Genomic DNA, 13703 nt, shown 5'->3' on the forward strand with positions numbered 1-13703 from the left:
AAAGCGAATAAACATATATAAATATTGCGGGACTGACTTTTCTCAGTACGGTACCATCGTTTTCTTTCCTCGGAAAGTTCTAATACAGGTTTGCTTGTGAAAGATTATCATTAGGTGTGTCTCCATACGTGACGAACATGAACTATACGTCATTCACGTGGGAGAGGCGTTGTGTTCTAAATAAGTAACAATAAGAAGATAGGTGTTGATATTATCGAGCAGTTTGTCACGTGATTATTAGGACGTCTTTTTCCCTTGACTTCCTTTACGCCTTCTGAAGCAAATCTCTGCTTCGAAGTTAGAAGTTCACGAAAATTATAAGTTAAAATGATATTTCATTTCTTGTTAGCTTTATAGTCCTAGTCATGTTGAAGACGTCTTGTGTTATTTTGCTGATTTAGCTGTTTAGGTCCGTAAGCAAAAACATTTTCTTCACAGTTAGTTTTCATTTTAGCAAATAGTAAAGAATCCCCCTAATCTTCCTGGATAGTTGTTTTCCCCGTAGGGTAGAAAGATAGGTCTTAGCAACAGTACAGTGACTCTGAAAAGTCCTACGTCTGTTCTTATTAGCTGCGTAGTCTATATTAGGATCAACAAAAAATTCCTTCTCATATCCCATAGCTCTTTCAATTTTTTCATAAAATTTTGAGATTAAACAATGGTATATAAGAGGAACTGACACACTACGTAATAAGCTTTAGCTGTGGTGGTGACATGATTATGAAGAACAGAGCTAAAACAAACATGATAAGATTTCAGGTAAGCTAGACTGGATTACTGAAACTAAGCATAGGCAGAAGATCAGTTCGGATTAAAATGTTAGCAATATGTTTTATCCATAAAACTGTAACATCATAATTCCCGCTAGTCTTGACAAACAAAGACGTGTTGTTACCACTTCTTAAGTATTTTTCTTAGTAACTTCATAACAAATATATTTAATAAGAGAATCTTAACAAAATATTTCTATATTTATTTTCACGATTTATTTTTTTTTTGCGATTTAAAAAATGAATGATTACTTAAAGGAGTCGTTATCATTGCTATAACAAGACATTGGTTTGTTTGCTTTTTTGTATAAACATCCTAATATAATATTTCAAATATTTTACTCTCGAAAAAGTGTTTTTTTTATACGTATTGACTATAAAACTACTGTTATTAACACAAAATGTTTAATCCATGATCGATATGCTTTTATAGGGATAACCTGTTTATTCTTTGTTTGTTTGTAGTTAAGTACAAAATTACACAAAGGGCTAATTGAGCTCTAATCAACACGAGTATCAAAACCCAATTTCTAGCTTTGTAAGTCCGTAGACATACTGTGTTATTGGGCGGCTTATGGATATCGCTTAAATCTCTTAAATATACTTATCAAATCTTGTTCTTCTTATGTGCGAGAACAAAAACTTTAGAAATATAAATATTATTCATTGGCCACTTGCGGGTTACAATGTTTAGCGTTCTGCGAATAAAAGTGGGCTTTCAGTGATTACTCCAGGTTCCCACCACATCGAAATCTATGGAATTAGATTTACAAATTCCTGCCGCCCTGATTAAAGACCATTGTGTTTGCCTTATATATGTATATACAGAAGGTGGACGGAAAAAAAGTGCCCCCTTGAAAATGTTACATCTGTTATTAGGTAACAAAAGAATATGTAAAACCATATGTTTTTACAACGCACTCAACAAGATCTGTTCAAATGTGATCTCAATTCCTAATTTTATGACTGGCTTTCGTAAGTACCTGAACTTTTCATGATTTTAGTTACATATTCTTATAAAAAAAAGTGTTGTGTACCTGCTGTAGTTTCTTATATCTTCTTATTCTCGTTGGCTTAAAAAATGATCAATCAAGGTTCTTTGCAGTTGTGGAGTCGTTAAAAGATATCTTAGAAATAAGAGAGTTGATGTTATGGAATAGCTAAGTCATTATTCTAATATCAATCTGATTGAGCATTTGTGGACTGAGTAAAACCAATTAATGAAAGATCACAAGCCAAACACGGAAGATGAACATTTTGAAGTACTCAAAGAATTTGTTTGTTGGGTTTTTTAATTTCACGCAAATCTACTCGAGGGGACTGCGCTAGCCGTCCCTAATTTAGTAGTGTAAGACAAGAGGGAAGGCAGCTAGTCATCACCACCCACCGCCGACTCTTGGGCCACTCTGTTACCAACGAATAGTGGGATTGACCGTAACATTATAACGCCCCCACGCTGAAAGGGCGAGCATGTTTGGTGCGACCGGGATTCGAACCCGCGACCCTCGAATTACGAGTCGAACGCCTTAACACACTAGGCCATGCCGGGCCTTGCTCAAAGAAAGATGACAATCAATCACTCAGGAATATTACACACAATCAATGAAAGCATACCACGTTGATGTGAAACCGTACTGAAATCTAAGGGAATGTCATTAATATTAACTAGTGAAACTGGTTTGTGTTATTTTGGGTTTCATTTTCACGTTCGATTATCGCAGAGAAACTTGTTTCTTCATTTTGTAGATTAATTGCAATAAGAAATTCTAAGAAACTACAGCAGGTACACCACACTTTTTATGAGAATATGTAACTAAAATCATGAAATGTTCAGGTATTTACTAAATCCGGTATTAAAATTGGGATTTAAAATCATATCTGAGCAGATCTCATCGATTAAGCTCTTAAAAATATAGTTTTAGACATTTTTTCTGTTATCTAATAAAAGATACAACACATAAACAACATTTTCAGAGGGGCACTTTTTGTCTACCCCCCCGTATACAAATATTATTATTGTTATTATTCATAGCACAATGAAGAATGAATACTACATTTTTGAGTATCTTTTGTTGTTTTTCATCCAAATGCTTGATAAGTGTGATTGATTGATTGATTTAATATTGTCCATAAAACTGAATGAAAAATCTAATTCTAACCTCTTGCCTCTTTAATAGCTTCTTGTTCCAAATGCAGCATAGATAACAATCAAACGTAAAACAAGGTTAATGGTTCTGTAAAGAGCCATTATTGGTTGTATAAAATAATTATTGTCGGTTGTCTAAGATACCAACGTCGTTTATTTGATATGAGAAATATTGTGATTCTACAGAAGAAACATCGATGGCTCTCTAGGAATAAATCAATCGGTTTTATGGGAAAATCTTTATCTGTTTTATTCACAAACTTCAGTGTTCTAGAAAATCACTTAAGTTGTGTAAAAAATACATATATTTGGCAAGTCTAAAATGGAGGCGGATGACAAATCACCTCTTCGAGTAACATTGGTGATTCTTTAAAGAGGAAATTATACATATATAGTGACCCTTCATCGAAACATGCCCCCAATGGCTCAGCGATATGGTTGGACTTGCAACGCTAAAATCCGGGTTTTGATACTCGTGATGGGCAGAGCACAGATAGCTCAATGTGTAGCTTTGTGCTTAATTCAAAACAACAACAACGAAACATATCCCCTAGGGGCCTAGTGGGTCAGCAGTCAGTTTACGGACTTACGAGTCTATAATTCAGGGTTACATTCCCTGTGGTGGACAGAGCACATATACTCTATTGTATGGATTTGTGATAAAACAACTAAGAAAATACAAAACGTAAAATGTGTTCTTAGCAAGAAAATTTGTTGTTAGATATCTTTTGATACACATTATATTTTGTAATTAGTTTTGCAATTCATAATAATGCATATATATATATATATATCTTCAATGTTTCTTTTAATTACAAATATAAGGACAGATACTGAAATAATTTAAACAGAATAAAGATAAATAACAAATGGTAAGATAATCTAACACTTGTAAAGTAGACATTTTGTTTCACTAATAAACAACAAACCATCAGTTTCGAAACGAGCAGCTACTTATCACGAGAGAGCAGAAAGTACTTTCGCGAAGCAAAGTTCATTGTAACTACCACGGAACGAACAGAAGAAATCAAGAGAAAAATAAAATTCGTGAAAATTACTTAAGTTAGTTGTTTGGTTTTTTAGCGCTAAACAGCTCGAAGTAGCAGCTTTTTAATGGTTTTACTGAAAGGAGCTTTCGAATCTTTCTAAAATTTTAAAAGATGGTGCATTTCTTAATATATTTGCTTGCTGCGGTGAACAGTGTATTAGGTAATACACACCTTAATAGAAAACGATGCTTCAAAAGTGCCAATAAAAAGAATTAGTACACATTTATGTTACACCTGAATGAAAGAAGTACAGCAGTATCCCCTATTGTTCAAGTATAGCTATGCCTAATTTAGAGTTGCTAACCAGAGGGAGATAAACCAATAACCAGCACGCTCCATGTATGTAGTAACTATCAATCGACTATCGCGAGTCATTGACATAATTATAATACCTCCAGATTCAGAACTTCATAGAATATTCAGTGGCACATTGCGGTTCAAACCTTTAATCTTCAAAGCCGCAGCCTAACGTACTGACCACTGGGCCTACCGGACAGAAGGACTTAGAGAAAAATGAAGTACAGAACTATTATTTATAGGAAAGCTTAACAATCACAATACGCCGAGAGTCAATAGAGATAAAGTTTTTACACATAACAATGAAAGCAAGAATTGTGTTTAAAACAATAAAGTAAAAGTGAAGCTCACACAGAAGTTGACGATCTTGAGAAAGGTGTAGCACACACTTCACTCAGATAAAGCTATGAAACACATAATAATTATAGAAGTTTTGAAAGCAATCAGCCAGAGAAAAGTACAATACAGAAAAGCAGTATATTGAGGTGCGACACCCACACGCACGTATATTAATGTATGATTGCACAGTGCAACTAGAAAAATTAGCTCTTTGAAAAACTTTCGTCCACGTTACATTTAGTGGAATGTGTAGAATATTCATAATATGCAATGAAAATGTTGCATCCACTGCAATTAGAAGACGAAATGGTACACACCGTAGTTCAAATAATTTTCGTATACATTACTATATTATAGGTAAATTTACGGTATCCACAGCAACTGATGAAATCATCTATCACAAAGTAGTTAGAAATTGTAGCTAAGGTCAAACAGTGAATGAAGAAAGTTTGGCCATCACTTCAATGAGAAGAAAATGTAATTAAATGCCCTACATGTTTATCTGTCTTAGGGCAATTATTTCTACGTGAAACTTATGTATGAGCACTGTGATTTCTTAGCGAGGAATCCCAAACGAATGAACAATTTTTCTAACTAAAGAGTGTCTTCGTTTCTGTACAAACATGGTCATTATTTAGTCACGATGCGTATTTGTTTGTTTGGTTTTTGAATTTCGCACAAAGCTACTCAAGGGCTATCTTTGCTAGCCATCCCTACTTTAGCAGTGTAAGACTAGAGGGAAGGCAGCTAGTCATCACCACCCAGGGCTACTCTTTTACCAACGAATAGTGGGATTGATAGTCACATTATAACGCCCCTTTGGCTGAAAGGGCGAGCATGTTTGGCGTGACTGGGATGCGAACCCGCGACTCTCAAATTACGAGTCGCACGCCTTAACACGCTTGGCCATGCCGGGCCTTCAGGATGTTAAGGTGAAAAACTAATCATTTTTATAAGTGTCAACAAAAAGTAGAAGGTGGGTTTGTTTCTTTTCAAAAATAAAGTATTATAAGTAATACCTGAACTTGTATTTACGGACATGATGAAGTAACAAAAACTTGTCGTAATAAACGTTATTGAAATATTACTCATGATTTCCTTTCTTTGTAGCTTTTCATCACGTTTGTCTCCTTTTTCACATTCGCTAGTTGTCAGATTGGAAATCATGCTGGTTACCCTACGGGTCCGAGAGTCGCCATCGGTTATCCTCATATTCATGGTGGTTCTGTTTACAAACCTGTAGACGTAAGTATTTACACGTAAGACCAAGTGTTGCTTTGTTTAGCAGAACTTCGAAGAAGCAAGATATATGTAATAATGTGTTTTATCTTCTTTATGTATACAGTGGGATAAGTAATTAACATAAAAACTTTAAACATCTATTACTGTTTTCTTTATCTCTTTTGTTTGAAACTATTGTATGAAACATATCGTATTTTACTTTTTTCACGAATTTTTATACCAGTGTTTTACACGTGACACGATAAAAAACTTAAACGAAGTCAACAGTTTTAACTGAATGATCTTGTGACGATGGTTTTTGTTTTGTTTTATGTGTGTGTATACATATAATAGCTATTAATTTCATAAGTAGGGTTATCTTGTGCATTTAACTATTAAATATACAGTCATGTGGAAAAGTTAGGACACCCTATGAAAGTCTGTGTATTTTGTAACATTTTTGGATATATAGATATTTAATCTCAATTTTAACAACATTGAGAGATTATAGGAATATAACTAAACAATTAAAATTGAAGAAAAGACTTTCCAAGATCTTCTGTAAATGTAATTCTATAAAAATGCATATTCTAACTGAGGAAAAAGTTAGGACACCCCCACATTTATTCCCACTTAAAATGGCTCAACTCACACACAGGTGTATCGCACCAGGTGCACATGATTCAACATTTTGAATAAGGCTTGCCATATTTAAACCTCAGACATTTAGTTTGGTGTGCTTCTGACTGTTTAAGTGAGAGTGAGCATCATGGTGAGTGCAAATGAGCTGTCTGAGGCCTTCAGAAAGAAAATTGTAGCAGCTTATGAGTCTGGTAAGGGATTTTAAAAGATCCCAAAAGATTTTGCAATCAGCCATTCCACTGTCCGGAAAATAGTCAACAAGTGGAGGGCTTTCAAAACAACTGCCAACATGCCAAGGTCTGGTCGTCCAAGCAAGTTCACCCCGAGAGCAGACCGCAAAATGCTAAAGAGGTCTCCAAAAACCCTAACATGTCAGACCTACAGCAGGCTCTGGATACTGTTGATGTGAAAGTGCATGCCTCTACAATCAGAAAGAGACTGCACAAGTTTAACTTGCATGGGAGGTGTACAAGGAGGAAACCTTTGCTCTCTATGAGACACATCAAGGCCAGACTGAAGTTTGCCAGAGAGAATGTAGACAAACACCAGCACTTCTGGAATAATGTTCTTTGAACAGATGAGTCCAAAATTGAATTCTTTGGACACCAGAACAGAGGACATGTTCGGCGTAAACCAAATACAGCATTCCAGGAAAAGAACCTCATACCAACTGTGAAGCATGGAGGTGGAAGTGTCATGGTTTGGGGCTACTTTGCTGCAGCAGAACCTGGACAGCTCACAATCATAGAATCCACCATGAATTCTACTGTGTATCAGAAGGAGCTTGAGGAACATGTGAGACCATCTGTAAGAAAATTAAAGTTGAAGCGGAACTGGACCCTGCAACAGGACAATGATTCAAAACATACTAGTAAGTCCACCAAGGACTGGCTAAAAACTAAGAAATGGCGAGCCCTGGTATGGCCAAGTCAAAGCGCAGAATCCCATTGAGATGCTGTGGTTGACTTGAAACAGACTGAACATGCAAGAAACCCCTCAAACATCTCACAGCTGAAAGAATTATGCATTGAGGAGTGGGGCAAACTTTCTTCAGACCGATATCAGGGACTGGTAGATGGCTACAAGAAGCGTCTCACTGCAGTTATTTCAGCCAAATGGGGTAACACTAGCTATTAGGGGGTAGGGTGTCCTAACTTTTTCCTCAGTTAGAATGTGCATTTTTGTAGAATTACATTTACAGAAGATCTTTTCTTCAGTTTTAATTGTTTAGTTATATTCCTATAATCTCTCAGTATTGTTAAAATTGAGATTAAATATCTATATATCCAAAAATGTTACAAAAATACACAGGCTTTCATAGGGTGTCCTAATTTTTTTTACATGACTGTAACATTAGAGTATTTAACATTCTTATTCTATTGGGTGGATTTTATTCTGGAATTCTTCATGACGTAAGCTTACTCTTTTTTATCATAAGACTAAAAGTAAAGACGACAAAGGGACTTCTAGTTTTCGTAACAAGAACATTTTTGGGGAGAACGTAGGAACAGGAAAGTCAATGTATGAGACACAAAACGTAGCATTATCTATGAAAATTTGTTTTACTCTCTGTACAACATTATAGATTTTAGTTACTTTTGCGAAGTAAGCGTTTTCTTGTAAAATGTCATAATACTTTTGTAACTATAAAATGTAAAAATTTATTAACAATTCTTTGTACGAAACCCCCGTATCTTTCACAGTCTGTGTTTTTACAGGTGTTCATCCTTGATTGGACAGAACACAAGTAGACCATTTAACAACTTTGTACTGAAACAATGTCGGGCTTGGTTTGTTTTGAATTTCGCGCAAAACTACACGAGGGCTATCTGCGCTAGCCGTCCCTAATTTGGCAGTGTAAGACTAGAGGGAAGGCAGCTAGTCATTACCACCCACCGCCAACTCTTGGGCTACTCTTTTACCAACGAATAGTGGGACTGATCGTAACATTATAACGCCCCCACCTCTGAAAGGGTGACCATTTTTGGTGTGACGGAGACTCGAACCCGCGACCTTCGGATTACGAGTCGAGTGCCTTAATCACCTGGCCATGCAGGTTTTAATGTCAATCTCGGGTATCAAGACCGAATTGTAGCGTTAAGCTTTCTATATTACTGCTGAACCACTGAGATACAATAACAAGCATAATATCCAGAAAGAGGAACACACGCGATATTTATATCCGTACTAAAACTGTTATTTTAATGTTTAATGTAGTGAATGTTCTAGTGTAAGTACTATATAAAATATTTATTTCTGTAACGTGGAGAACTGATGTTATTCATTATATTTTATAAACGTAATTAGCATATTTATATATATATATATATATATATATATACATTGTTTTATAGTTTTCCTATATAGAAATATAGTTTTAAAATTTGAACATATAAGTACAAACTATAACAGCTCTCTAAATATTTCGATAAGTACTATTTTTTTACACTCTTAATTTTTACACGGAATTTTTTCTGAAGTATAACGCTATACCTAGCATCGAACGTCTTAGGGCGACATTTCTCGGTTACCCAAAGAGACGTAATAACGTTCATAAATATGTTAAAACACAATATTGCTAATAAATACTTGTTCTGAAAGCATACTAAATCTAAAGTTTTTATATCATCGTTCTTGTTTTAATCGCGCGCGTATACCATGAAAGACTGAAAGTACATTATTATCTATTTTAATTCAAAATATTTTGATTATTGGCATTATTGCGTCACTTTCAAGCCACCGAGAGATGTCGTCAAAAGTTGTCAGGCGCTAGGTTTAGCGTCGAAACTTGTACGAAGGTTCCGCGTTGAGTTTAATATTCGTACTACTTAATGTAAGTGTGATAATATAAAAATAGTATATAAGTCCAATATCCTAGTCAATTATAATGATAGATGTTACTGGAGCCATGTTATCGAGAAAATTCAGTTTTTGTTATTCATCAAATTTCGAAAAACAGAACCAATACCTCATTTATTAATACTACTATTACTTCTTCATTGGCGAGCATCGACGTTTGAGATTTGGCCGTTACGAATGCGCCTCCCCGGGCATTCCAGGTTATTAACCTGAAATTATTAAGCCGTTGTTGCTCTAAAATGGCTAGATTTTCAATGTAGTTTTGCTTATGTGTTTACAATAATTTTGTTTGCAATTAGGTCAACGCTTTCTGGTTCATTCTCATGTCTAGGTAGGATCTTCAACCACACAACAAGCATAAACGCAATGAGAAAAAAATTTAAAGATAGCAAAGCTGCATGATTAGTAATAAGAACCACGTTGTTTTCAAATAATAATACTGTTAAGCAGCAGTATTTTATTTATTTCTTAGTTTCAAAGTTTAAATTAAAACAAATAATTCTCTTCTGAGAGTCTTTGAACTTAATTGCAAAGCGCCCTATTTAATTGGTTTGCTTATAATGACCTGAGCCTGGATTTAATACAAAGAAGAAGAATATATGTGTTGTTATTTTGACCTGTTGTTTGCTAATACGATTCAAAAACTGACCAGTGAAGACAATAATAAGATTTGAGGAGATACAATTTTTAGGAATGAGCCTTGATGGAATTTGTCCATAGATTAGCTTTCTACAAAGAAACCCAAGATGTATCTATTATTTACAGAAGGTTTTTCGTAGTGTTTTTAAACGTAAATCTGCACTGAAGAAAGTAATAAAACCTTGACCATCCATAAGTATTCCATAGATAATATTTTCTCTGACTTTCTCATTATGTAATACCCTTCAGCAGCTCATCGGTAAACTAAAGTGCTCAAATGCTCAAATTCGAGGTTCGATCCCTGCGGTATCCACAGCAAAGTTAGCATATTGAATAACTTTTCGTTTAACAGCAAACAAATACATTTTCTATCTATTCCCTCTACTAAATATCTCGTGCTTACTAGGGCATTCATAAATAATGTTCATAAAACACATGTTATAGGCAAACAAGCTAGGTTTTATTAGAAAAATATATCTAAGTTGAACACGTTTATATCGTAAACAAAAATGGTTGACAGCAGACTCTTTCAAGAGCAGCAATAAATACCACAATATGTATACTTTAGCTATCGAGAAGAAATGTCTTATTCATCTACTGCAATCTAAAATACTTCAATTAATGTAACTTTTAAAGGTCCCAAGAACATGAAAAGAATGGAGGGGGACCACAGATCGTTTAAGAAGTCTGAAATAAAAAGTTCAAACTGATCATGTAGGCAACACAAAAAGATCAAAAACTCTGCCGAATTTCCTCATGTGTGTTTAATGAGTTTTGTTTTGAAAAAAATGTAGTGATTGCTATATTATAAGCGAAAGACATTTACTTCCACATTGTATCCTGAAATCATTCTTTTGAAAAATAATTTTATCTTCTCTTTCAAAGAAGCATCACGAAAGCTCAAACCACACCAGGAGCTCCGAAATGGTTTATTCAAGAGTAGAATGATATTTAACAGTATCACATCTTTCTCTTTCTATTTAAAGTTATAATACTGTGATTTGATTAACATTGTGTGAAGGTGATGTTAGATTCGAATGTGAAGTCCATCAGTACTTCGAATCTGTAAATACATTTGGTGAATGGTAAGTTAAATCCGTTATGCGTTTGTCGAGTTGAAGAAAGAACATAACTTCGTATTATTACGGCTGCGAAAAGAGGTTTCCTTTGAGCAAGCAACCAGTAGGTCCTAGATAAATAACAGGGCTTATAGAAAGACAAAGTAGTTGATGAACCTCGACTTTGCACTGAAGTATTCACACATAACTCCATTTATAAGTTGTGCTTCATAAGGCTGTTTGTTATTGACTTCAAGATTTATTTTAGTACAGCTGCGGACCCCTTATCTGATGCTGAAGCTGTCTTATATTCTAGAAGAATATGTAAGACAACTTCTCTTGAAATAAAATATGCATATCTTATGAACAAATTATTGTGGAAAAAAATCTTTCCAGACTGGAGAATCTGGAGCAACAGTGATGGATTAATAATTGCTAAAACACCCGGTAGTACGCAAATGTAAACACTAGAGTTGAGGAGGTAATGTTACTATAGCTGATTTTATATTTTGCCAAAATTGGGATTATTTTGTCAAATATATTTTTTGGTGAATCACCTAACTCTACTGTTAAGTTAAACAAGAATTTTTATGGAGATATATTTACTTCTTTTTTTGTTGTTATTTGTTACAGTATCAGCAGCCTCAACCATATGATTTTGGATATGATATTACAAATGATTATAGTGGAAACCAGTTCCGAAAGGAAAAAAGTGATGGTTATGGTAACGTCCAGGGAGTGTATGGATATCGAGATCCTTATGGCCTGTACAGAATTGTTCGGTATACAGCCGACGGGTATGGATTCCGAGCTGAAGTGGACAGTAATGAGCCAGGCCTGTCTAACCAGAATCCAGCACATGTGAATATCGTGGCTAAGGCACCACCTATAATTCCTCAAGCAAGAGGTCCAGTTCCTGTTAAGCCCCATGGTGGACCGGTAATTCCACGAGGGAGGGGAATAGTCGCAAATATTCCACAACAGGTCGCTCCTCTACCTTTACCTCCTCCGCCCCCTCCTTCTCAGCCAGTGCACCCACCTGTCCAACGAGTCTTAGTACGCCAACCTGCTTTCAGACCCATCCCTATTTCGAGAGGTCACGAGCATCCACTTCCGTATCATCCCATTCCCGTGCACTCTAATGTACAGCCATCCCTGGTCCGTTTTCCAGGAGGACGTGGTGGACACTACCAGTCACTGTCTCAGAATTCCCACCCACTCTATACAAGGATTCCCCAGCACTTAACACAATACGCTGTCTCAAAAGAAGCTTCAAATGTTAAGCGTCAAGCACATAGATCTTAGGCAGCCGACGATCGGGACGATTGAAAATATTTCTTCTCCTAGCGGTAACTTAAAAAATGATGTACTTGTCTTAGTAGGCTAACCATGGAAACATTATTCATCAGAGTTTGTGATCGAGATTTCAACCTCTAACTTTGCCCATAGTGCAGTAATGTATCTTACTTAATAGAGCATCATCAGTATGCAAAGTTAACCGAGAACAATTATAGTATTCTTACATATAATGCTGTAGGTTTTTCCCTTATTCTGTTATAAAATATCTTCTTATGCATTTACTTTCGCACTGCACTAACGTAAATATGTTTTTGATTTGGGTACATGTATATATAGAGAGAGAGGGAAAGTTAAATAAGTCCTTGAAACAAATGTTTTTAAAAATAATTTGATTATTTTATTAGTATTGTTACTTTACCAAAACCTTCTTTTGAATAAAAGAGCATGTTGTTTTTTTTTCCACTAATCATGGGAAAAATAACAAAAAAACAACAACTTTCGAACAGTTATACCTACCAAATCAGATACAATACTATATATTGGTAAAATCGAACATTCAGAAGACTTTTATCAGAGCGTACTTATGAATCTGATGTAAAAGTAGTTTACCTGAGATACACGTAGAAAATAGTATCACCGGAGTGTATGTATGAATCTGAAACAAAAGTAATTTGCCTGATATACACGTAGAAAATATTATTACTGGAGTGTACTTATGAATCTGATACAAAAATAGTTTACTTGAGATACACGTAGAAAATATTATTAGTGGAGTGTACTTATGAATCTGATACAAAAATAGTTTACCTAAGATACACGTAGAAAATATTATTAGTGGAGTGTACTTATGAATCTGATACAAAAATAGTTTACCTAAGATACACGTAGAAAATATTATTACCGGAGTGTACTTATGAATCTGATTCAAAAGTAGTTTACTTGAGATACACGTAGAAAATATTATTAGTGGAGTGTACTTATGAATCTGATACAAAAATAGTTTACCTAAGATACACGTAGAAAATATTATTACCGGAGTGTACTTATGAATCTGACACAAAAGTAGTTTACCTGAGATACACGTAGAAAATATTATTAGTGGAGTGTACTTATGAATCTGATACAAAAATAGTTTACCTAAGATACACGTAGAAAATATTATTAGTGGAGTGTACTTATGAATCTGATTGAAAAGTAGATTATTTCTGTAGATAACCACACGTTAACTTGCATAAATCATGTTTTATATTTTAAACAAGAAAGTCCAGGTTAAGCAAACAATTAATCACTTCACACCAAGGTATAAAAATAAAACTTCTCTCTGCTTGATGTAGTTTTATTGAAATTTTCATATGGTATTCACTATGCATTCATGGCGAGGATA

At 34.9% G+C, this 13703-nt stretch overlaps 1 protein-coding gene across 2 annotated transcripts; it reads left to right on the forward strand.

Moving 5' to 3' along the window:
• Positions 1-274: 274 nt before the first annotated feature.
• On the forward strand, positions 275-13058 carry LOC143223532 (uncharacterized). Of its 2 annotated transcripts, XM_076451613.1 has the most exons (3): positions 275-759; positions 5712-5846; positions 11654-13058. In XM_076451613.1, the coding sequence occupies exons 1-3, from the start codon at positions 715-717 to the stop codon at positions 12323-12325; spliced, it is 852 nt and encodes a 283-aa protein (XP_076307728.1). In that variant the 5' UTR covers positions 275-714; the 3' UTR covers positions 12326-13058. The 2 variants fall into 2 exon arrangements, 1 of the variants encoding a protein (XP_076307728.1); XR_013012948.1 differs by lacking the exons at positions 275-759; positions 5712-5846 and adding an exon at positions 9210-9297 and having other exon boundaries at positions 11654-11792.
• Positions 13059-13703: the final 645 nt, after the last annotated feature.

The sequence above is a fragment of the Tachypleus tridentatus genome, chromosome 8 (genome assembly GCF_004210375.1).
Source record: "Tachypleus tridentatus isolate NWPU-2018 chromosome 8, ASM421037v1, whole genome shotgun sequence".
In the NCBI taxonomy this organism is placed as follows: domain Eukaryota; kingdom Metazoa; phylum Arthropoda; class Merostomata; order Xiphosura; family Limulidae; genus Tachypleus; species Tachypleus tridentatus.